This window comes from Labrus mixtus, chromosome 1 (genome assembly GCF_963584025.1).
Source record: "Labrus mixtus chromosome 1, fLabMix1.1, whole genome shotgun sequence".
NCBI classification, from domain to species: Eukaryota; Metazoa; Chordata; class Actinopteri; order Labriformes; family Labridae; genus Labrus; species Labrus mixtus.
In genome coordinates, this window is record NC_083612.1 from 28,593,512 (window position 1) to 28,620,013 (window position 26,502).

The 26,502-nt window shown below is 40.9% G+C and overlaps 1 protein-coding gene across 1 annotated transcript in view; it reads left to right on the top strand.

Annotated features, from left to right (window-relative positions):
• Window positions 1-26,502, top strand: part of ush2a (Usher syndrome 2A (autosomal recessive, mild)) — a 193,260-nt gene that overhangs the window by 152,923 nt on the left and 13,835 nt on the right. The window contains exons 68-81 of the mRNA XM_061041049.1: window positions 971-1,078; window positions 3,024-3,207; window positions 5,684-5,841; window positions 9,632-9,790; window positions 10,060-10,222; window positions 11,386-11,603; window positions 11,695-11,831; window positions 23,468-23,549; window positions 23,658-23,803; window positions 24,267-24,608; window positions 24,702-25,063; window positions 25,215-25,584; window positions 25,885-26,166; window positions 26,262-26,431. Coding sequence (XP_060897032.1) covers window positions 971-1,078; window positions 3,024-3,207; window positions 5,684-5,841; window positions 9,632-9,790; window positions 10,060-10,222; window positions 11,386-11,603; window positions 11,695-11,831; window positions 23,468-23,549; window positions 23,658-23,803; window positions 24,267-24,608; window positions 24,702-25,063; window positions 25,215-25,584; window positions 25,885-26,166; window positions 26,262-26,431 — 2,881 coding nt within the window. The remainder of the gene's footprint in view (window positions 1-970; window positions 1,079-3,023; window positions 3,208-5,683; window positions 5,842-9,631; window positions 9,791-10,059; window positions 10,223-11,385; window positions 11,604-11,694; window positions 11,832-23,467; window positions 23,550-23,657; window positions 23,804-24,266; window positions 24,609-24,701; window positions 25,064-25,214; window positions 25,585-25,884; window positions 26,167-26,261; window positions 26,432-26,502) is intronic.

Consider the following 26,502-nt stretch of genomic DNA (forward strand, 5'->3'; position numbering starts at 1 on the left):
AGAATAAATTGCAAAATAAAACTTTAAAACTCTGCATAATGCAATGCCAAAGCCTGTTTTTGCTGTCATCCCTTTGAAATAAAGTCATTTTTAGTTCTTTCCTCTTCCCTTGAATTTGATTTGTTAGCTGTTGTACGCTGTCAGCTAAGTGAATGACCATAAAACATCCAGTCAATCCCCATGACAACATTAAAGATTTGCATCCATCCATTCATCGTCCTCCACCCGCCTCACATCAAGAACCAGGCAGGAAATATAGCTGAAGGAAACGAAGCTTGTCAATCCCCAGAAAGTGATTCTTGTTCAAGTATAACTTTGTTTGGTTCATGAGAGATTTCCAGCATTTTGTAGTTCATATACATTTCTATAACAGGTTCAGTATAATCCCAAAAAACGGATTTCCTGTGGTTGCAGTTAAAGCACCTCTCAGTGGCTGTGTGATTTCTTTTAGACCGCATAGCGGGCACCTATAAATAAATCATGTTGGACGCTGTAGCCTAAACGCATACCGAGGTATCATAATTATCATAGATCAAAAGCTGATGACATTACAGCGTTGGACCGGTCCTATCCCATGTCAGTTCCGCGGCTGCCCATCTTTACGTTGTTTCATTATTGAGTTATGGCATGCATAATTTAACACCGACAGATATGGATCCATCCGTTGAGAGACTGTGGGGAGGCAGGGAGACTGAAATGGATAGAGAGAGGGAGAGAGAGACTTGATGATACGGGCCGGGCAAGCTGACTCTTTCTATTTTTGTTTTACCTTTTCCTCCTGTTTTTAATTATTTTTTTGTCTTGTCTTACACTTAATTCCTTTGTACTGTATTTCCTTTTTCTTGAACTCACATATACATTTTTGAAGTGACGAAAATGGGAAGAGTCTCAAAACACTGTACGAAATATGTGTGATTTTGTGTGACTTGTATATTTTTTTTACAATTACTTTTACATGTCTTCTTGAAAGGTTTGAAGCCGTACACAAACTACAGTTTTGTGTTGGCGGCCTGTACAGCTGTTGGATGTGGAGCCAGCATACCTTCTACAGGACGCACACTGCAAGCCTCTCCTACTGGTACACACACACACACACACACACACACACACACACACACACACACACACACACACACCAACTTATATCGACACATGCACACACAGACATTTGAAAGTAAAATTCTCAGTGTGTTTTTAAAAAAGCCTGCATCTTCTAGATATCAGATCAAACACAATGACATCTCTCTCTACCAAATACTGTATTGCCAATTTCAAATATGATACAAATAGAAATCAAACTTAAAGAAATGGATTGGTGATTTTTTTTTGTAACGTCGACATGGCTAAGTTGTAAAAATGTGATTCATTAATATTAATTTTGCCAATCTATTTACATTTAATTGAATTTAAATAAAAGCAATATCAGAACTTAAACATGTTCTCATATTGATAAATACTGAAAACCAACAATAGTTCTCCTTTTTAAACGGATCTTTGTCTTCGCCTTCTGTAGCAATTCAGTCTTTGAGATTTATTTTCTCCTTTTCTGTTCCGCTCTGATCTTTTCTCCTCCACTGCTCTACTGTTTTGAATTCCCCCCACCTCACTAACCCCTCCCTTGTCCTTCTTTGGTCTCTACATTATCTCGCTCTCCTTCACCTCTCACTCTTTCTCTCTCTCTCTCTCTCTCTATCTCTTTCTCTCTCTTTCTCTCTCTCTCTCTCTCTCTTCTTTTTCACTGTCTACTACAGTGGTATGATTATAAATGTTGTATGATGATGGTGAAATCTGTGATTTTTACCCTCTTTTTTGTTTCCATTCACTTCTCTTGCTCGCCACAGCCTCTCTTTCTCTCTTTGCTCTATTCGGTCTAGATTTTTTCCTTCCTTTACATCTTCAAAGTTATTGTAAAGGGCACTGGATAGCCTATAGTGGTTATGGCACGCCCCATTTACAGAGGCTACAGTCATTGCAGTGGCTTTGGGTTCAAATCCGACCTCGGCCCTTTGAAGCATGTCGTCGCCCATTCGCTCCTCCCAACATTTCCTGTCTTTTCAGCTGCCCTATCCAATAAAGGAAAAAGGGGTCAAAAAAACGTATTTCAAATGTTGAGTGTGACTTGATGAGCCCTTTGTTTACCTCACTTAAGCACTCATGTAATGTTCCTCTTTCTCTCTCATATATCTTTTTCCCTTTTTTTTTATATAAAAATGTTTATTAGAATTACCATTTTTTAAAATATTTATATTAAACTCTGCCTTTTGAATCATATTATATGCTACTTGTTTGTGTTTGTATAATAAAAAACATTTAATTAATTGTAAATCAAGAATGCACAAAGGTGAAGGACCCTTTGTGTTCATTTTAATTTTAACTTTATTTTAACCTTTTTCTCCGGGTTAAATTAAATCTCATGAGAAAGCTTTGTCTTTTCTCCATACTTATCGTGTTGTGTATGTTGAATTATGTTTGTATGTATATAAAACTTGATTAGATATCTTCATTTGGAAAATTTTAGGAAACAAAGTTCATAAATAATAAAAGACAGATAATTAAAACATTTTGACCTACACAACATCTGCGTCCATATTACAGGGAGTACAGTACATGTTTAAAAAGGAGTAGTATCAAGTTTACATTTATTGTTTTTTACCCTTCATCTACTTAAACAACTATGAAACAATTATCTCCCAAATGTGTCAGTGGTAGAGAAAAATAACGACAGAAATTAATATCACTATCACAATCTCTCCTCTTCTCTTCATTTCGTCCTTAAAAATGTGACTATTATCAGTAAGTAGCCAACATGAGAGCGATTCACTCTATTATTGTTTAATGAAAACAAGCTTTTAGATTGACTTTAATTTACACTTTGGTATCAGTACATGCTCTTGAGCCTTTCTCAGGAAGAAGCCTGTTTGTGTACACAAGTTGATGCACTTTTAGTTACTTTAGAAAAATGCAGGTTATAGGTGTGAAAAAACAATCAAATCCCTCCTCTTTTCTCCTTCTTTCATCTCAAGGTGTTTGGTCAAGGCCCAGACATCTGATCATAAACACATCGGCGGTGGAGCTGTATTGGGATCAGCCATCCCAGCCTAACGGACACATTTCTCAGTACAGACTGAAAAGGGACAGTCACACTATTTTTACGGGAGACCACCGTGACCAGAATTATACCGACACTGGACTCCTGCCAAACCACAGGTAGAACATGCTCCTGCACACTTCACACACATGACTGTAAACATGAGAGTGTGTGGACATATAAAGTATTCACAAACACAAACAAACTTCTCTTGTAGCTTCTTATTAAATCATCCTTTTAGTTCCCTTTTTCTTTCCTGTGTGTGTGTGTGTGTGTGTGTGTGTGTGTGTGTGTGTGTGTGTGTGTGTGTGTGTGTGTGTGTGTGTGTGTGGCTATATCAGGGTCACCCTGTTTTAAGCTCTCCTATCATCCCATCCATGTCTCTCTCTCAGGACTGCACTCTGTATATGTCTGTTTGTGTCATTTAATGAGCAAATATTTGACATGCCAATGACAGATGCAAACATCATCACACACACCTGCACACACAATAAAATCACAAATCAGATCTGGCTTGTGCTTACACACAGCAGTGGAGCGTAGATTTTATTTATCTGTTTATTTTCATTTAACCTTTATTAATCTGTGTGTTTTTTCCATGATGGATTTTCTGTTTTAATTATGGGAGTGTAAAATGATACCACCTCTCCCCCTCTTTATTTCTCTCTCCTTCTCTCTCTTCTCGGCCTTCTCTCCCCCGAGACAATTTCTCTTTACCCCAAATAGAATTCCTGGGATAACACCCTGCAGTACTCCAATCTCCTCTATAAGTGTGTGAAAGAAAAAGAGAAAGGAAGGAGGAGGGAAGATGGGACTGCATGTGTGTGTGACGTTTAATTTTCCCTAATTCCAGATAGCCTGCCAGAAGGCATTCCCGTCCCGACCCTTTGCTTCTCATCACTTGTCTCGCTTCCTATTCACTCCTCTTGCTTCCTCTCACCCATCCTGTACTTTCCCTCTTACCTCACTCCCTTCCACCTTTCCTTCTTTTCCCAATTTAACCATCCGCCAAGAATTACACAGGGAGCACCAGCCCCATTATCCCAGCACACTTGTGTGGGTTTTTTTGCCGATTGTGTGTGAGTGTGTGTGTATGTGTGTGTGTGTACCCACGCTTGCCTTTCTGTGTGTGCTCGTGTCTGTGCGTGAGACTGCTCAAAGTGGCCATTGATTATTTATGACAATGTTGATTAGCTGTCACTTTGCTGCGGCAGCCCAGGAAGTGTCTAAGATGACGAGAGAATTAACCTATTCCCTCTGGCTGGCCCCGCAGGACACACACACGCGCACACACATCCACAGCCAAACAGATGCAAATGCCCCACTCACCAATTACCCACAACACACACACAATTTAACTTTTGATGTCCCTTGGTAGTGTTTACATTTAAGTAAATATCTTCTCGTGATCAAGTGTTGAAATTCATTCTCCCACTGAAACCTTATGTCATCATGAAATCCTCACTCTCCATCACACTCCAGTTTCTGCTTCGCCGTTTCTTGTTTGTGCTTTCAGTCTCTATTTTTTCTCTCCTTGGCATAGTAAGTGTTTCTCTGTGAAGAGTATTTATTTGTTGTTCTCTGCATGTGTCTCTGAGGGTAATGTAGGAGTCATTTTTATACCTTTTCCTGACTGCATTCTAACCCACTGCAGAGCTGCTAATGGGCTCCTGTTTGAAACACTCTGCCCAGAAACAATAACCCAATGCCACCGCCTATTAATGCATGTGTGCCAGAGTTTATAGCAAATTAAAGGCTTTTAATGTTAACTGGTGGCCCACTTACACAGCTAATGTAGGCTTTAGCACCAGGCAGCCACACGCTCTTAAAAGGGAAATCTATCTTATGATGTCATAGGGGAGAGAGGTAGAGAGTGGGGCGAGCAAAGCTGCGAGACCAATGAAAAAAGAAAGAAAAGTGTACGGGGGGGGGGGGGGGGGGGGGGGGTGTAGAGAATGAGCTTACACACCTACCTGTGCACACAAATACATACCATTGAATGCATACAGGATCATGCAAGGGGCAATCTGGGATTGTGATTTTCTCCAAAGATATTTCTAAAATGTTTAATATATAATTGTATTCAGGGGACGTTATTGTCAGCCACATCACAACCTAATTGTCTTAATACCAAAGAGTAACAGCTGAACGACTTCTGGTTGTTAGAGAACTTTCGATGTAATTTTTCCCCTCTCTGTAGTCATTCAAATACCCGCTAAATTATGGAGTATTATCATTTCGTGGACTTGTACATGCCAATATCCAGTGTCTCTTTTTTAAGGTGGTGTCAGAGGCTTTTTGAAAGTTCCTGTATTACTATTGGAACAACTTAACTGGTTGTGATATTAGTTTTTAAACACTCTATTAGCACTAAATTCGGGGTACCCCCCTGCGCTTTTTGAACAAAGTTTATATCATGTAGAATTCATTGAGAGAATCAACTCTCTACAGGTTGATAATCCAAGCTGCTTAAGTATTTGCTGCAGACATTTGTTTAACTTAGCATCTTTTAATGCTGTCTTCTCTCCTATTCTTTCTTTTCCCCTTGTTCCCTCTCTCTGTGCCTCCACACTCATTATCTCCCCGCCTCATCAGGTACGTGTATGAGCTGGAGGCCAGTACAGGTGCTGGGACAGGTGTGAGTGACAGATATGTTATACAAACACCGGTTTCGTGCCCCACTGGGATCCAACCTCCTAACAATATTACAGTGTCAGGACCCCACACCATCTCTCTGGCCTGGACCCCTCCTGGTAAGTAGATATACGGATAGATGGATAGATGGATGGATGAAAATCATTTTTAGGAGTATTTGATTTTAATCAGAGTGACATCGTAATTAAGGTTGTTAGATATGGTTTTTGGAATTTGCTTCTTCATGTTTGTTGGTAATGATGGATCTAAAAAGTCAAAGAACAGTTGTGGCTGTGTGTCACCTTTATATATTAAGCTACATTACATACAGTTAAACTCTGAAACCAAAAGTGGATCACCTTAACCATCATAAATTATCCTTTAGTATCCTGTTTTCTGTTTCTAAGTTCTATGTTGTGTCAGCAAAAACCTTTGGAATGAGGATTATGAGAAATAGAATCTCTATTAAAAACTTTAAAACTCTATTGGTCAGATGTGTCATTAACAATCACAACTCAGACCTATTCTGTGAATGGCTCACTCAGTATAGACTTCATGGCAGCATTGTGGGTATATCATATGTGTAGTCACTGAAAGAGTTGACCAGAATATAAAACCTGTTGTAAGAAGGGAGGACTGCATTTAACTTTTAGTTTGTTGATATTGTGGGTTGCCCAGTAAGCGGTCTGCGTTTGAATACGACCCTGTGACAGTGTTATAGGGCATTAAAAAATAACTAGATATAGTCATCGTCTCTCTGTTGGTCTGTTTTACGTTTGTTGGTCTTATAAAGACAAGAATATTAAATTGACATTTTTTCTGACCAGTCTAAAACTCTTCCCAGTACGATTTACCTTTCTGAATCCCTGAACATATTCTTGTCACATGGCAAGAGCTTTTCTGAATAAACCCAGGAAATTCATTCATTTTCTCACTAGGTTTTTCTGTGGGTGAACAAACTGGAAACAGATCGAAGATGATACATACAGTCTCTTATCGCTAATTTATTTCTCAGTAGAAACGTATCTACAGAAGGTGATATTTTCAAATAATGTAGATAAGAATGTACTTTAAACGATGGTTGTCATATTGATTGGATTAAGCTCTTATGTGGAAAAATGTATTCAGAATTTTTAATTGACAAGGACGAGGTTTTCCTTTCATGTGAATCCCTATTTCTTCTGCTCTGAGAAGACAAAGAGGGGGTCACACTGAAACAAACAGCACTGGCTGCTTTTCTATTCACCTTCTGGCCTCCCAAGACCTGGACACACACACATACACAGGTTTACATGAGCATAGAGTTGGTGCTGAGTTTCATACTTATGGGGCAGTGATTGTCTGCCCTAACCCATCTATCATTGACTATTACTCTCTCATTAAGCTGATTTCCCATCTCAGAAACTGCTTATAGGGCCAACTAGCAAAGACACTTCACTTTGATGCCTGTGTGAGTGTGTGTATTTGGTTTCTGTGAATTTGTGTTTATGCATGCATCTTTATACTTGTGTATTTCAGTGTGTTTATGCGTGCATATTTGTGTGTGTGCACATCACAGTGGAGACATTTCCATAGGCAAGCCTATTCTATCGTCATTACGAGCTGATTTTAAAGGTGAGGAAATATCGGCTGGGTTCTCACGCTTGGTTAACTCCCTGAGCCCGGAGTCTGGACTGTTTTTGACTTGTGTGTGTATGAAGAAATGTGTGTGTGCCAGTGTCTTTGACAGTGTGTGTGTTTGTGTTTAAATACATGCACATGGGTTTCTGTCTCATATGCATACATTGACTAAAAACAAAACAATGACGTATGTATATTAAAAAGACATTTATTCTAGGATCACTTCTTCCATGGTGTTGTTTGTGTCTGGCTTTGTGATCTTCTTTATGGTTGTGTGTGCGTGGATGAGAACTTTAGTTATTTTTTGTAAAGGAAATTGTGTACATGAGAGAAAAACAATGGCAAATCAGCTGATTGGTTTTTAATACCATGGTAGAACCTCTCAAAGGGATGATAATGTTTAAAAGCAACATACTGATAATGTATTATGATGCGTGTGCATGTGCATGTGCGTGTACGAGTGTGTGTTTGTGTGTGTGTGTGTGTGTGTGTGTGTGTGTGTGTGTGTGTGTGTGTGTGTGTGTGTGTGTTTGCCTCCATGTGTATTGGTGGGTGTTGTTGACTGTGTGAAGGAGTTTAAATGCAACCAAAGCACGGACACTCATATAGAGCACTCCACATGTGCTGAAGTCAGAGGTCTTTGTGTGTCTGTGTGTGCTTGGGTGCATGTGTGGCGTGTGTGTGTGTGGCGTGTGTGTGTGTGTGTGTGTGTGTGTGTGTGTGTGTGTGTGTGTGTGTGTGTGTGTGTGTGTGTGTGTGTGTGTGTGTATAGGTGCATGTGTGCATATGGGAGTTGGGGGTGAATAATTGAAGTCTTTCATTTGTCTGGTAATCAGTTCGTTCTCGAGATATCCAGAGTTCATGAATGTTGAATAACCCATCACAATACAGTTGGCCTGAATTATGGAAAAACCTCTTCTGAGAATATTAACAAAGTCTAGGTGTGTGTGTGAATCTGTGTGCGTATTTCCGTTTGTATACATTTGTGTATTTTTGTCTGGTTCAGAGGCCACATCGACAGGCAAAGGCAACATCAGTCTAGGACCGAAATATATGAGCAAATATGCAGGTGACTTGTAAGAGATCATATGCTATACAGTTAGCTCATTTTTATTCTACAATCTTTGAGATACAGACATTGTACAAAATGGGAATGCATACTAACGTTTTCTTATCTGGGATTTGTTCTTAATACTCAGTCATTTAAGAACACAGGTGCTCACAATTCCACGGTTTCAGAACAGATAGCAGTTAATCAGTTAATTACGTTCAATTAACAGAAGTTCATGTTAACGTGAACCGCTATTATCAACAACAATAAACAACATCAACTTTTTTCTAATAGATTCTAGTTATGAGGTCATGATAGCTTAGAAAAGTCAAAATGACATGTGTCTGTATTGAAAAGCTACTAAGTGATACAAACTTTTTTGATCACAACTGTCTTTAGTCTAGCAGTCCTCCAGAAGTACCTTGATGTAGGTCAAGCAGCATTTCACAATAAAAGCACCTGGGGCAGAGAATACAGGTTACAAGTTTTCAAATGAATGTCCACCTTAAAAATGACTGAATAAAATGAATGTAGACTTAATGGTGTAACAGACGTGTGCCCAGCTCTGCCTAAATACTCTTTTGGTAATTTAAAGTTGATGTTCAACTTAAAGGCTCCATGAAACGAAACTTTGAGAGTATCTAGCTGTCGTGACGTGACATATTTTCTACTGAAACGGGATAGAACCACTCACAGGACAGAAGGCGGGACATAACGTCGGGATGAATTTGACTGGATCGTTCCACAAAGCTTTATAATTAGTCGGAAAATTAATAAACACCCCTGAGCGCAGGAGGAGTCATCAGACATTTGAAATGTTTTACAGGAAAAGAAAATCCAGTTATTTTGATGTATGAAAATACTCAGATAATTCTTCATTGAAATACATTTTGCAGATAATGGCAGATTGATGAACATTTAACACAGAAACGCTGGGTTAAAGTCTTTCATAGGGACTTTAAATGTCTGTTTAAAAAAATCATGGGTATCAAAGGTAGGTCAGCCGGGTATAAAGTAATTCACAATTCATACACTATCAATGAATAAGGGGCACAACAGAGTGAAAACATCTTCTAAAAGTCTTGTCTGATAATGTAGGATAAGCCAAAGGTCTTTTTGGTCAGTCCTTCTGAATTGATGAGATGTGTGAAATATCATCATTCATCTTTCTGCATTTTTCTTACAGATGTGAATGCAACAAAACTAATGAAGTTTGTATTTTTTTCCAATTTCTACAGCTCAGTCCATCAGCAACCAGCCTTTAAACTATAACATCCTGTTAAATCCAGGAAGTGACAGAGCTTTAAAGCATCACACAGGACAACACCTGCACCTCACTGTGACAGGTTTAGAGCCATTCACCACCTACAACATCCGAGTGCAGGCCTGTCAAAATGGTACTTATTTGACTAATATCAGACATTAGACATTCACATGTTTTTTATTAATTCGAGAAAAAACATTATACGATATTTAAATGAGGTTGAAGTTCATCAAATAGAAAGTGTTGCTAGCAGCTGTATCTGTGGCTGATATTCAAAATGTCTCTATGTAGGAACCTTTATAATTCTTAATATCTACTGATTTTTTTTTTTTTCAATTGTCATGACATGTTTTCCCAAAATATGTTTGTGCCTCTGTATTGTCTCTGTATTGTCCCTTGCAGAGGGGTGTGGTGTAAGCGAGGGTCTGTATGTTCGGACTTTAGAGACTACACCAGAAGGTCTGCCTCCGCCCACAATAAAGGCAGCTGGACCCAATGTCCTAGAGATCCAATGGTCACCCCCCAAAAAGTCCAATGGACTTATTACATCGTACCATATATACAGGTAACACACACACACAATGCACATACACACAACATTTATACACAAATACACAACAGACATGTGTGAGTTGGATATTCAATACATTAATCCCTATAACCAGTGTGTGCTTTTTTATCAAGACCAGTGCTGGAAATGTTCCCTGTTTTCTCTAGACATTTTTAAGAGCCTCGTGTTCAACAAGTTGCTAGAATCACTACATCGATCATCACACAGACTTTAAGATGTTATGTGCTCATCTGAATCATCTGTCACAAAAATGTGTATTGCACCAAAAAGCTGGTTTCACATTCTTGCTTACCAAGATATGCCTGTATGTTCTAATATCTACCCAGCCAATCACTACTACCCTTATGAGTGACAGTAGCACACATCATCGCATACACATATTGTATGTGTTGAACTTCACATACAGAAAACTGTGTAAGTTTTGATGAAGTGTTTTAAGGCAAATGTCTGCCTTCCAATCTTAGTACTTTGTTCCGGTATCTGCGCGTGTGTATTAATGCATGCTGAAGGTCGTGGTCTGCTTGTTGACCAGAGTGTGTGATCTGTATGCAGGGTCAGACCAGACTAAGCCCTTTAAGTCCTCAGGAAACACACATTAGCATAGCAGTTCACACACACACACACACACACACTGACACACCTGGCATGATCAGACTCAAGCAGACAGGGACTGGGATAAAAACAGAAAATCTCTCTCTTTCTGTCTCTCAAACTCACACCTGAAAGCCCGACGTAATCTCAGACAGAGGGGCTTACCAAGACATCAGGATGCTTGCATCAGCCGGTGACTTACACGTGATGTTTAAGACGTGATGTTACATTTTTTATTTGAAGTTTCACTTAAAGTTAGGGTGATTCTTTCTAGTTCTCTCAAAGTGCTGAAAATTTTTTATGGAAACATACTTGAGAGTACCCTTCTATTTGTTTAAGGCCGAACTTTAGTTTATTTTAATTTTAGTATAATGTAGACATACAAAGATTCAGTGCAGATGCGAACAAGCACTCTATTGATAATTCAAGCACATTATAAATGAAGCTTTATTTTTATCTAAAGTATGTTAAAATAACATTTAACATTTTCAAAATAAATGTGCTTTTGTGCCCGTCATTTGGGCTATATGGACTAAAGATGATGATGATTGTTGTTTTTTTTATAGGCGCCCAGTAGAAACAGAGGAGGAGCTGCTGGTTTTCATCTGGTCCAGGGGGCCTCTTGACTTTGTTGATGCAAGCCCTGCACTACGACCATTCACCTACTTCCAGTACAGGCTTCGTGCCCACAACTCGAAGGGCTCAGTCCTGAGCCAATGGGCTTTAGCTCAGACGTTACAGGCAGAACCACAAGATATGGCACCTCCAGCTGTGACACCTACCGGTGAGCTCACATAGACACATGAGCACTGGACTGGCATAATTGTTGTTGTTTGTATTACTGTAACTTTTCCAGATGTTGTGTACTTTGACAGGTGCATACTCAGCCCACCTGAAATGGAGGGAACCAGAGCAGCCCAACGGTCTCATTTCCCATTACAGACTGGTTTACAAGAGGCATCAACAGGACCCAACACTCAACTCCACTGCTGTTACCGCTCTCACTGTGGAGGTAAAACACATGCATACACACACATTGGACCATACAAACATTTATGTTTAAGGACACTCTGCTTATTGGTTGCTTGCTGTTTTGTGTTTCTTGCTTTTTGTCATTTTTGATGCAAATTGGTTAGAGCTGCACATACAAGTAAAGAATTTAACCTACTAATAAGATAGATCACACATTCAAATATTCAAATTTGAATATATTATATTAGATAAATGCTTAAATAAACAGATTATTGGTGTTGTGGGTGCGTGGGTGCGTGTGTACTTGCAGTAGGGTAGTAGTAGTTTATTCAGCATTAATAATTTCTCCCTACTAAAAACACACATCGAAGTTCATTGACTAAAACAAATAAATGCATTAACAGTACAGATTAAACTGACAGAAAATGGGTAAGTTGAAGGTCTCGGTTTATTATGCCTTGTTTTATAACATATTCTGTTAGGCAACTATTCAACTACTCAGTTTAAGTTTTATACAAAAAAAAAGAAAAGAACACAAAAGAAAAGTGTGTGTGTGTGTGTGTGTGTGTGTGTGTGTTCATGTGTATTGTCATTTGTGATGCATGTGAAGAAATGTGGACTCTACCTGCGGTGCTTGTGCCATCTGTTTGCCAGTGAGGGGCCTAAAGACACATACACACACAAACTGCTCATGGCCTGCCTTTCCCCAGGGCCCTCCCCGCAATTTTGTGCCATGCACAATTTTTTAACACAAGAAGCAAGCATAAGCATGGCCACTCAAAACAATCATACACACACATGCTCACAGACACACTTAAACATATACAGTACTTCTTTCAATGGGTGTCACATTGTCAAAACATGTTGGCAGCTGAGTAGGCTGGCCAAAATCACCAAAAGCTGTTATAGGACATTCCCAACAGTGGCTAGAATTAGTATGTTTTTCACACCTATTTGTGTATGTGCTTAGATCGGTGAAACTGTCTTTTAGTTGAGGAAAGAGAAGGAATAAACATTGTCAAACAAAATAGAGATTCAAACATAAAAACCAATTTCTCCTCTTTCCCCATCCTTATTAGTCCTTCATGGTTTAACACACACACTTGAAGAGGGAAGGTGGACAATAAGACACAGAGACAGATTGGCAGAGCGAAGAAGAAGAACTCAGTTAGAAGAGAAGGTAAAAAAGTGAGAGGAAAAAATAGCATGGAAGGGGGACAGAAAAGACAAGTAAAGGAACAATAGGGGGTGAGACCCAGGAATAGAAAGGAAAAGGAGGAAGGAGAGAGAAGAGGAGTGGAGGTAGAAGTATAGATCTATATTCTGTCCATACCAGTGGCCTCTTCTCCCTCTGTGACCTTTGGCTTGTCACTCATAATTAATACAAGATGTAAATGGAGACCTTTCACCTTCTCATTGATATGGAACACTCTGTGTTTGTGTGTGTGTGTGTGTGTGTGTGTGTGTGTGTGTGTGTGTGTGTGTGTGTGTGTGTGTGTGTGTGTGTGTGTGTGTGTGTGTGTGTGTGTGTGTGCGTGTAAAGCTCATTGACATGGCATAGACTTATTTTGGTGGCGGTCATTTGTCACGCCGTTGCCTTCACCACATGCGCTCAGTTGTTTAGAGATGCACAAAGAAAGTGACAAATGAGAAAGTTCTGAACAAACTTGAAAAGAGATGACTTTGTGCTCTTAGAAGTGAAGCCAAAAATATATTTTTTGTAAATATGGTGGACAAATGTTTGTCATCTGGACTTCAGATTAACATGCAATTTAAGAAATAGAGGACAGGCAGTGAGCTAAAATAATCTCAATAGGGGAAGCCATAAAAAGTTGAATGCAGTTTGGCTTTATTAATAAAAAAGAAACGTTTTTTTGTCCTTCGACACAAAAAAAGATCAGTTTCAATTCACAAAAGAAAAGTACGAATGTCTGTCAGCAAGATAAACATTGCTCAGTATATTTGGGGTTTATCCCATTGGTCAAGAACTAAATTGTAGATTTAAAAATAAACTCAATACATACACAATGTTGCTTTTAGCAGTCTTAAATGAATACTATTTTCCACGAGCCCAAATCCATCACAGGTTACCATCAAAACAGAGGCCACACATACAGAGAGATTAGTACAAAAGATTTGGTAGAACACTGTAGCCCAATGTTCAGGCTGGTTTTCTTCATGGAATCTGTTTTCATACGCTTGCAAACTAATCATTAAAATAATGATTGGTAGACTAAAATGTATAGTATCAGCTCACTTATTTTACAATATGGATTAAGCGGACATTAAAACTATGTTTTTATTTTCTCTTGGAAGCTTTATACACACTTCTTCAGCAATGCTTACTTACATTTTTTACTCTTAAATGTGTACTTAATTACCCTACTTTGTGTTTTTGGATAAATTGTTTGTGTGCGTGAGTGTGTGTGTGTGTGTGTGTGTGTGTGTGTGTGTGTGTGTGTGTGTGTCCATTTGGTGTGTGTGTGTATTTGTGTGTGTATATTGATCTGGGGCTGGGAACCTTGCTCTGTGCCAGCTTGGCTGATTAATGGGGTCGTCATGGCAATCGGACGGAATGAGGGTATGAAGCGCAGGCGGCCTGCCTCACTAGACCCCTACGCACTGCCTGGCAAACACACACTCTGTCTCTCACACACACAAATTCACTCTCTGTGCCTTACATCTTTCTGACAGACATGTTAGTCACTAAAACAACCCTGTCAAGTTGCCTTTTTTTGCTTCTTTATTCCTTGACTTCTCTTCTGCTTTCTCTTTATTAATTTCGGTCTTCTTTCCTTTCTCCTCCTCTCTTGAATGCCTAACTCTGGTGTTCATTCTTTTATCTTACTTTAATCCATCCCTCCGTGTTGCCATTTTTTGTGCATCATGGGGCAGTGTAAACGGGGACTGCTTACTTCTCCTTCAGGCTTCATTTACATACCAGTGTGTACACAGGGAAGATTTTGCTCAACAAAATCTGACCAAGCGCTCCAATAAAAAAAAAAAAACTAGAGTTCTATGTTCTGCCCCTGGCCTCATCTCTGTCCACCCAACATTTTCCCATGTCCTTTCCTCCTTTCAGTCTTTCCCCTCTTGTTGTTAGCATCCTTATCTTCCTTCCATGTCATTTCTTCCCATTTTATCATCCTGGCTGCTCCATAAGCCCTCCCGTCTCTCTCCTCTCATTCCTTCCTTATTATTCCCTGTATCTTCTTCCACCCCACCTTTAATATCAGCATTGTTTCCATATTCTTCTCTTACAATTTCTACAACCTTCTTGTACCTTTTCCACTTTTAACCCTTTGTTATCTTTGATCTCTTCTCTTACTCTTTGCTCCTCTTTTTTCTCTTCCAGTGTCTCCTTTCACTGCATACTGATCTTTTTCCCCTCCTTCCAATTTTTTAAAAATCCTCCTGCACCCCATATTTACCTGCCCACCACCTCTCCTCTCCACTCCACTCTTCTGTCCTTTTCTCTCTCCCTTCGCTTTTCCAGATGTTACACTGTGGCCCCTGGGATCACTGTTAAAGTTATACCACGTTCATACATATAAATGTTTGTGGCTGTGTTTAACTCTGTGTGGACACACGTGTCTGAATATGGTTGCATGTGTGCCTTTGTGCATGCATAACGTATTTTTTTATTGTGTGTGTGTGTGTGTGTGTGTGTGTGTGTGTGTGTGTGTGTGTGTGTGTGTGTGTGTGTGTGTGTGTGTGTGTGTGTGTGCTCAACGATGTGTGTGTGTGTATGCGCGTGTTGTGTATTAATACATCCCATTGATCAGAGCAGGACCCCTGACAGTCATCATCCCTGAGAACCATCTGGCCGACGCCTGACGCTCCCTCACCCAAACACAAGCTGACACCCTATTAATCTGCTACCACCATGCATACATACTCCTGTGTGTGTGTGTGTGTGTGTGTGCGTGCGTGCGTGCGTGTGTGCGTGTGTGTGTGTGTATACGTGTGCGTGAGTGAGTGAATGAATGAATCTTTGAGAGAGTGTGAAAGAGATGTGTAATGTGTATGTAAGAGGAATATGCGCTAACATTTTTGCTGTGTCTATGGTTTGTGTACGTGTACGCATGTGTGAAAATGTACAATTGTGTGTGTGCTACAAGCCAATATCGTGCACACACAAATGATTGTGTACACACACCACTCCGACCATCCGCCAACAACAGCCGGCGCTGAAGGGAGCTGAAGGGTGCTTGGAAATTAAGGTTATTACACAAATTGAGCCATATGGTCTAAATATTTCAGAGCTGAAATTTACTAGGCAATAAAAATGGCCCCTACCTCGGTAATGGTGTAAATTACAGCTTAACCACCAGCGCTAATGATGTCCTTCTGTACACCCCGTAACCAACCGTACATGAAGGACACATTGTTTAAAAAATATCCCAGGAAAAGCAAGAGGGAGAGAGAGAGAGGAAGCGCTAAGAAGGGATGGGGATAGATCGGGGAGAATTAAGTGAAGCGGGGGGGGGGGGGGGGGGGGGGGGGGGGATAAAGGGAAAGAGGAGGGGGAAGAGAAGAGAAGAGCGAGAAGAGAGATGGATAAAGAGAGGAGGAGATGGAAGGAAAGAGTGTGTGATTAATACAGAAAGTGGAGAAAGAAAGGGAGAGAGCTAGCAGCATGTTTACAATCTGTTAGCTTACCATTAAGGGCCCGTCAGAGGGAGCGGGACAGCGAGGGCCAGCCGGTGAACTGTGTCTTGAAGCTGAGATGATGTTTTAGTATGTGTGTTTGTGTGCCTGTGTGTTCAGCTTTCATAGACAGAATGTGTGTATTCAGGCATGCGCAATGGTGAGAAGTTTTAACGTATGGACATGTTATCAAAAGATGTGTTGTGTACTTAAGACATGAATGGTCTGCAGGTGTGTTGAATGATTAGAGGCAAACAAGTAATAGAGTTAAACACATGATGTGAACAGTATGAATATAAAATGCATAGTTAGGAATCACTTATGTGTGTCATAATGTATATTGTCATGTTTTTTCACACTGACAGATTTTTGTGCTTTTATTTTCAGTGAGGATATTAAAAAAATATATATTTTTAGCTGCTTATACACGGCAAACATTTAAGCGTCACCGAAAGCACTGATATTTAGACCAGCATACACATGTAAAAAACCATATCACCCATAGGAAAAGTTGGAACACTTTAAAGACATTATTTTGGGCTGTGGTTTAGCTCAGGTAATGGAGCGGGTGCCCCATACACTGAGGCTGTAATCCTTGACAAACGGGTCACAGGTTTGAGTCTCTGCAACGAACCTTTGAGGTCAAACAATCTCCCTATGAACCCCAAAGTGTTGACTACAGGTTGCAGTTATGGTGAGTTATTTGCAGGACCTTTTTTTTGGCAAATTGCAATGATTTCAGTTTCTTGAGTCTCAGTCTGTTGCCTAGCACTTTCACATTCTCAACGAGGCTCGGGCAAAAAAATACTACTTGCTTTAATTTAATTACTGCTTTAATTTCGGTACAGCTGCAGTCTTTTTGTTGCTTAACCACCACAGAAACAATGTGGAGGACAGAGGATGGTCTCAAAAAAGGAAAGACAAGACTTTGCCCTTGCTCTCAGTGACACCCTTTAACAAATGAGGGAGACAAAGGAGTGGTGGGGGGAGAGAAATGCAGAGATGAGTGCACAGAGGGTGAGGAGAGAGGCTAAGAGGGGGGAGAGGACACAGGTGAAGAGAGGAAGGAAGGATTAAAGTAGAGAATGAGGAGACTCTGATGCAGAGTTCGTTAGGCCCTCGGCCTATCAGACCCCTTAGTTAGAGGTCCCCATCTCTGATTGGAGGGTCCTCAGCCTTCTGCATAAACAGCTAAATAATCAGTCTGCAGCAGTCCCTCTTCTCCCCACTGCAATCTCTCTCTCTGTCTCCTCATGTTTTTCACAACTCCTCCCTCTATCACTCCATCACTATATTTCCATCTGTGTTTTCTCTTCCTCTGTCACAAATTACAGTTTTTATGTTATTCTCATCCACCATCGATGCCCCCCTCCATCGCCTCTTCGTCTGTCTCACTATCTTAAAGGTTTTTTTCAAGGGGTTCTTCTCTACTTCCTCTTCCTTCCTCCCTCCACATGTGTACACTCTCTCTCTCTCTCTCTCTCTCTCTCTCTCTCTCTCTCTCTGTCTTTTTCGCTCTCTAATGACAGGTTTTGTGTTATTGTGTGTCTGTCTGTGAAGAGGCCACGCCATCCAGTGTAGTGCTCTCCACTTGTCTTAATGGGTGTTTAGTGCAGCAACTGCTATACGATGGTCATCACTTTAGAGGAACGCTGAGTGTGACAACTTAGAAGAAAGGGAGATAAAAAAAAGTCTATTTGTGATGACTGAGACCATTCAACTCTGGTGTATGTGCATGTCTGTGTGTGTTTGTGAAACTTCAAACTCAATTATTGTCTCGTTTTTTCTGTTTGTTTGTTTGGGGTTTTTTTGGGGGGAGGGGGCTGAACTGTTCTTTGACTAATGTTGAAGACTACATCCTGTTTTTGTATGTAAATTTAGCCATCTGCATTATGTTCAATACAATTTGAAGATGACATGGATGCAGTGGAGTGCAGCTAAATATTTGTAAGAAACTAATGTCTGTTCATTCTGCATCAACAGCCCTCCATCAGGTGGAATACCTTAGTCACACTTAGTTTACTTACCATAACATAAGATAAGATCAACTTTATTGATCCCCCATTGGAGGAAATTTTGTTGTTACACAGAAAAAAGAAGTACAATCAGCAGAAGATAGAAGTTAAAAACAAACATATTTACAGTAATTAAATATGAGTAGAAAAATATAGTAATAATAAGAATATAGAATATTCACAATTATATGTAAGCTTTCACTTGTGGAAGGACCAAAGACCAACCAATGTGTAACTATACTGTATATGTAAGTTTTTATGTTTCAACAAGCTGTAGCTGCCCAAAAAGCAAACTCTGCTCTATGTAGTTTTACTAAACGTTTTGTCTCTATCTACCTTCCCATGAACAGAAAGATTTGAAGAAACATCATTTTTTAAAGTACATTGGCTTTTCAGTGCTTTATGAAAGCTTTTTAAATTTTGTTTTATGAACTAGTTATTGTTAAGAATTATTTTTTCTTTATTTCCTTGAACAAGTGGCTATGACCGTTGAAATTAAGCTAAAATAAAACTACATGCATGGACAAACACATGCAATGTTGTCCCTTGCGTACCACAATTTTTATGCTGTATTTTGGCCACATCTCACACACACACACACTTGCATGCAAATATGCACACCAAATATGCTGTTCCTGGGGTCTAGAGCCGCCGAAGCCAATCATGGCTGTCGGTGTGAAGTGGGCATGCCTCTTCCAGACCCCTGCAGTCCCTCTCTATGTCTGTGCTGGCCACAGACAAAACACATGCCTGATGGCACTCGGTGTGTCTGTGGGTGTGTTCTTGTGTCTGTGTGTAAGTGTGTCACACAAACGTCTGTATGTGTCAGGGTTTGTCTAACGCACACTGACTAGCAGGGACACCCACGCAGGGTATTTGCAAACAGACATCGGGCAATTGTTCCAGCAGCATTGGATTAGGCATACACACATAAATACATACACGCACGCACGCACACACACTCACACAAACTTGGCTTGAGAGCTTGGCATGGGGTGCGAGAGAGCAGCGTGTGGTGCACTGGCTCACCTCAGAAACCTCCGAAAACAATTACTGCTCTCAAAGGGCCAGTCAGGACACAGCTTGTACTAATGGACTGGACCAAAGAATTGATTTGAATTGGATTGAATTGTACAGAATTGATTTGAGCTGGACTGTATTGAATCATATGTGATCATGGCATGTTTTTTCAACCCTCTCAATGAACTATGGCCCAGTAGAAAAGGCAAACCAGCATGGTGCTTTATTATCTCTCCAGGACTTAATATGACAGAGCAGAGAGGCCAGAGAAGGCCTGTGGAGGGAAACACCCCTGAGGCCGACCAGTTGGACCCTGTTCACCTATCATTAGGCATGCTTCTTTCGTGTATGTTCTTAGGCACTTACTCTGCTTTTACCTGCACTTCTGTGTGCTTGAAAGAGTGAGGGGCAAAGTGTGTGTGTATGTGCATGCATGTGTGTAGCCATATGCTAATGTTGGTCCGTCTCTCTGTCTCGGTCTCTCTGCGGGGCCCAGTGCTGGGGCCTTTGTGAGATAATCAGCATAATTCTTTTGACAAATACACATGGTTATTCTTAATTAGTATCACACACTGTCCCCCCGGCCGCACCATGCCTCTCCACCTGAATATCACACACACACACACACACACACACACACACACACACACACAGTTGTGCACACAGAAATACACACAAGCACACAACACCCACTTCTAGGGACATGGGTGCAAAATATGATTCATGCAGATGCAGGCTTGTTAGGATAAATTGCAAATGCACACAAATAAACACTGATACAAATATATTTACTCAAGGCTCAAGGAGCACACGTGCACGCAGACCCTTTACACACAGAAACACACATACTGTCCAGAGGACCCCTGCTGCAGCTCAGCTCACACACCAAAGAGAACACAGAATGAGGAAATAAAAGATTGAATAGATTGTTTCCTGGCCCTCAATGCTAAGTTGTGTTGAACCATGTAAGATCTGAGGGCTCTTTAATGTATAAATTAGTAAGACCTCTTCTCTTCTTCCCCTGTCGTTGTCTCCCTTTCTCTCCCTGTCTTGTTTACACCTTCTTTCCTTCATCTCTGTGCAAATCTCTCATGTTCTCCCCCTTTCTCTCTCTCCATCTCTCTCTCTTTTGACTTCTTGCTTCCCCCTCTGCTCTTTTGCATTTGGCATGATTAACTAGTGACTTTGATCATCCACACACACATGCCCATGCACAATGAATTGAGGTTCACGAGAACCTTTGGCTGTCAGATCTTACATATTAGCTTTTCTTGCGGTTTCATAGGCTGACATGAAACTGACATGAATCTGCTGCTAAGGTGTTGTACAACCACTAGCTTTAATTTTACTAATGCTGCAGCATAAATCAAAAACATCGTAATATCATCTGAATATATTACAGCAAAGACCATAAATACCTATTGCACAATTTCAGTTGAGCTTTTGCCTGAAAAAAATTGAACCACAACCATCACATGAAGTCCTCACTGTTTAAATTCACAGTGTCAGATGCTTAGTTTAAGGTTGTCAAATTGTTCAATACTGCGATACTTTTCAATACCTTCTTTTTAGAAAATGATTGATAGTATTGAAACAAAGTATTAGTATTTACAAAGTAAAAAGAAAAAAAAACACAGATCATCAGTCATATTTTAAACAAAAAGGTAAAAGAGAGATTGCAGAAATAAGTTTGGCAGCATTTCAGTTCCAAAACTTTTATACAATTTAGACAGTGTGCATCTATTTATTTTCATTTTTGGTAATGAAACACAAGGAATCACTCATGGGGAGGCCAGGAATTTAAGTTTTATAGCTGTGGTATCGAAACATGTATCAGCATCTGTGGTTATTAGATTCATATCAAAATCTGGTATCATATCAACCCTATTAAAGTGTAATACGTGCATCATAATGAAGTGTAGTATGCGTGACCGAAATCTTACAAATAAGTTTGGAAATCAATCCAAACATGATTACTTTCTTTATTGGTTGTCTGTGCATGTGTTTGCCGACATTGTCCTTAAAATATGTGATTTAGGATACTTTGAAAGTGCTTGTTTTTGTGTGTCTGCACATGTGTATGTATGAGAGAGAAACAGTTACTGAGGGAGCTGTTAATGTAATGTAATAGTAGTGTGTTTTAGTGTTGCAGCATTTGATTACTGCCTGTCTACGTGTCTGTCTGTGTGCAGTTAGCAGACTGAGGTGGTGAATTTCATGGTGCTTGATTGTTGAGCATTTGTGTGTGTGTGTGTGTGTGTGTGTGTGTGTGTGTGTGTGTGTGTGAGAACAGGCTGTTAATGTGTTGTGTTTCAGTGATAAAGTGTTTGAATCTATTGCCATCTAGAGGCGTGTAGCAGAGTCTCCATGCTCCTATAAAAGCAGTCAGCGCCAGATGCTGCTATTGACAATGTGCATATGTTAACCGCTTTATAGGCCACATGCCTCACATATTTCACTGGCTTTTAAGGTAGAGAGATCTCTCATTCTCGCTCACTTAATCCGTCTCTCCCTTTTGCAACATCTATCTTTATGCTCTCCCATGTGAGCCTTTTTCCATCTTTTTTTTTACCCATTCACTCACTCTCTCTCCCTCTCATTGTCCTACTCTTTCTCACATTTACTTTTGTATCCCTTTCTTTATTCCTACACCAGTAACTTACCTCTCCCCCCTTTCATATTCAATGTCCTACTACACTTTACTAATATATATTTAGTGTCTTTCCTATCTCTTTTTTCATTCTGCCTTTATTTCTAAGTCGTGCTGTCCCTTTCTCTTTCTATCTCTCTCTGTGTCTCTCTCTCAGTTTCCCTCCCTCCCTCCCTCCCTCTCTCCTCAGAAGTGCTGTGATTTGCAGGAGGATTTAGCTTGTGTCTAGGTGTCTAGGGGCTTATTAATCCTATTTTACTGTGGATGAAAAACACGCTGGCTCGCAGACATGAAAACAGTGAATACATGCATTCTGCTTGTTGTTCAGACAGTTCATCCTTGGTGCCACGCTACGGTGATTTGTCAGGGTTTTCATTCGATTCAGTTTGAATTGGAGCCTTTTTGATCCTCTTGCCTGCATTGAAGTGGGTTACCAGTTAATCTCTTTACATATGCTTACTTATGTGAAAGCATAGGGCCCTGAACAAGCACAAAACTGCAGACTCAACACATGAAAAATATAGCCTCCTGTGTTGTACATTCACACAAAAATGTTCACACAAACAGAGAGACACATCACTCTCAAAGCTGCTTTAAAGCTCACAGTCATAAAAGAAGGCAAACAAACAATTGCTACATCCTGGAGCCTAGTGCTCCCCAACTACCATGTCATCGCACGCCAGGGCCTTTTGAAACAACAGTGTGTCTCTTATCAATTAGTAAATGGTGCTCCCTCTGTAACACACACACACACACACACACACACACACACACACAAACACACACACACTGCCCCTGTGTCTGCCAGGGTGTTGGGCTTGGTCCCACTGCCTAAAGCTACTGGCAGACTCTCTCCGCCTGCGTCTCTGTGTTTTTGTGTGTGTGTGATATGAAAGGGTGCATGTGTGACATGAACACTCAATCTGGAAGCTTTGAATTCACCCATAAGGGACGTGTGTCTGCCTGCCAGTCTCTCTGTCTCTGCCACTTCTCTTGTGTCTACTTACTTTACCGAGGCCGAGCCTGTATGTTGAAATGTTGATATCACAAATCCCATGTCATGTCATCTTAGCCTACCATTGTTTCACTGTTCCTTTCCCTTTTAATGAGCAATGCACTGCTTTTTATTCATGCCGGATTTGTTTGTGTAACTAATTTCCACTTGCTCTCTTCTCTTGCTACGGCACACTACTCACACCCCTGGTCCCCTAAAATCCTGCACTCTTTTCTTTCTACTTTTAACTCTTTCCCAATCATTTATTTGTCTCTTCTCTCTTCCAAAGGACTTACACTTATCCCTTCTGTCCATACCTTATACCTTGGTCTCGCCTTCTCTTTCAGGGTTCAGTCCTTGACGCAACAATCTACGGTCTTGAACCGCACAGTCAGTATAGTCTACGAGTGGAAGCTGTGAACATGGCAGGTAGGTTGATTACAATAAGCAGCTGTTTCAACAAATCAAATGAATAAATAATATATGCTACAAGCATTGCACCACTTCAGTGAGTCTCGATGTTTTGTAATCCTCCAGGTAGTGTGTCCAGCCTGTGGGTTGGCACCAGAACCCTGGAGGCTTCTCCGGCCGGCCTGGCTAACTTCACAGTGGAGCAGCGAGAGCAGGGCAGGGCATTACTGCTGAGCTGGGATCAGCCGGGGGCTCCAAATGGAATCATCACGGTACGTAGAATACACAGAACATATACCGAAATGTACACACAGCATTGAGCAGATACAGCAGGGCGGATTAAATATTTCAGTAGAAACAGCTGATAGATTCCATTGACATGACAACACATGGAAACAAGTACATAAAACTCCTGAAATGTCATGAAATGTATTGCATATGTGAACGCAAACAGCGTTTCAGGAGTGCATGTGTGTAAAGGGCTTTTTTAGCATAAACATGGACATGCTTCATGTGTAGTCTGATACACACCATGTGAAAAGCAATAGCCCTACTAAACAAATACAGTTGAATTCTATTATTTTCTCCCTTCAGTTGTTAGCATCTTTTCTCCTCTCTGTTTCTATTTTTTTGACTTAAATGCACCAATTTTACTCTCCTATGCTTCTCTCCTGTCTGATTTCACTGTTCTCTTTTTCTTTCCTCTTTCCTCCTCTCCACTTCTTTCTTTTCCAGATGTACAACCTGTACAGTGAGGGTAACCTGGAATTCAGTGGACTATCACGCAATTTCTTGTTTCGCCGTTTGGAGCCATGGACCATGTACACTTTAACCCTCGAAGCTTGTACCTCAGCAGGCTGCACACGCACCCCAGCGCAGTACATTACCACAGCAGCTGCTCCACCTGCCTCCCAGCCCCCTCCCAGGCCTCTCTTCATTGGCCCAGACAGTGTGTCACTCAGCTGGGGTCCCCCCTCTCAGCCCAATGGGCCCATCAGAGAATGTGTTTTACTTGGGAGAAGTCTGGAGGAAGTGGGGAAGGGAAGAAGTAATGAAGACGGTGTTGAAAAAGGAAAGGTACATGAAATGTGCAAAGTGGCTGCTACCAAATGAATATTGGGTTAAAACTGTAAAACTGTGGCTTGAATCGTCCAACATTATGTCCAACAGGTACTGTTCAGGAAATCATCTCCACAATATGATGACACCCTCTCATACACAGTGACCGGACTTCGCCCCTGGACACAGTACGAGTTTAGCGTTCGTACTCACAACCCTGCTGGACACACCGACAGCTCCTGGGTAACCGTAACAACCAGACAGGCCCCTCCTCGTGGTCTAGCTTCTCCAACAGTGAGTCACCTTGCGGGCCAGACCAGTGAGCTACTCGTCTCCTGGACTCCTCCTTTGGAGCCAAACGGGGTCCTTCAGTCGTACAGGATTCAGAGAAACAATGTCAGTTTCTCATTTAGTTTTGACCCCACTGTCCTCAGCTACACAGATGAAGACCTCAGTCCATTCTCAACTTATAGGTATTACTTGCATTAGCTGTTAATATTTTGTTTTCTGAGATAAACTCACCTGATAGTTTCCTTTTGAGAATTCCAAACAAAGATCCAGAAAAAACCTTTTAAATATTTAATAAAAAAGGCCTTTCTATTGTGTCTGTGTCATTTTCTACAGCTACTCGATCATAGCCTGCACGTCTGAGGGATGCATAACCAGCCCCTATACAAACTTCACAACTCTTGAGGCTCCGCCTGCCACAGTCGACCCCCCTACCCTGGACTCCATCACATCTAGTAGTATTAACATTTCCTGGAGTCAACCTCTGACACAGAATGGAGAGGTGACTGAATATGTGCTAAAACTGAACAACCAAGAAGCCTATCGTGGAAGAGGCAGAAATACAGTGTTGTCGGATCTGCAGCCGCACACATCTTATCAGCTGGCACTTTCAGCTTGTACCAGAGGTGGATGCACCACCAGCTCTACAATGTCTGCTGTAACTGAGGAAGCTCCACCCACTGGCCTGCTCACTCCAACCCTTAAGGTGTGTTTGTTTATTTAGCTTTAAGTAAAACCTTTAACCTTTTTTTACTGTGCAATATCTAAATCTTGGGATTTAAATCTATCAGGATTGTCTGTGCAGTGTTGAAGAGGTTTTATTGTTGAGCCTCTTGCTCTACTTTGCACAGTCTCCCCATCACTGATAAGTATTCAATAATCAACAGAAGGATTACGCTTTTATTTTCATTTTACATTTTTACTTATGCTTAGATTATTATTAGAACTAGGATGTTGTGCTATATAGTTCTCTGTTTTATATGACCTTTGGACTGTCCCTTTGAAGGTCACAGGCCCAGAGTCAGTGGAAGTTAGCTGGAGACCACCGAAGAACCCAAATGGCATCATCACAGGGTATGAACTGCGCAGAGACGGTGAAGTAATCTACGTTGGAACAGAGACTCATTACCACGACTTCACACTTTTGCCAAGTGTGGAATACAGTTACTTTGTCCGGGCAAACAACAGCAATGGGGCAGCGAGTAGCGCAGCGGCAACAGCAAAGACTCATGCGTCAGCCCCTTCTGGTGTTGGCCTCCCTGCACTGACGCCTCTGGGACCAAGCCAGGTAAGTCATTTATCTACTAAGTCAATATGAGTTGCAGCTAACATTTTGAAATTGCAGTTTGAAGTGTTCATCCTCTATGTTGTATGTTTTTCTAGGTGAGAGTAGAGTGGAATCCTCCAGCCCGTCCTAATGGAGACATTGTGAGTTACACTGTTTACCACAGAGACCCGGTCCAGCTCAGCATCACCAGCACTGTGTTCACTCCAGACCAGACTGACTACTCTAACAGACTCACAACTCTGCACGGGCTGGCTGCTTACCACAGGTTAGTCGAAGCAGAACTCCACCACAGTCAACTTCTTTGATCTATGCTGCAAAATGTGTTTGTTATTGAAG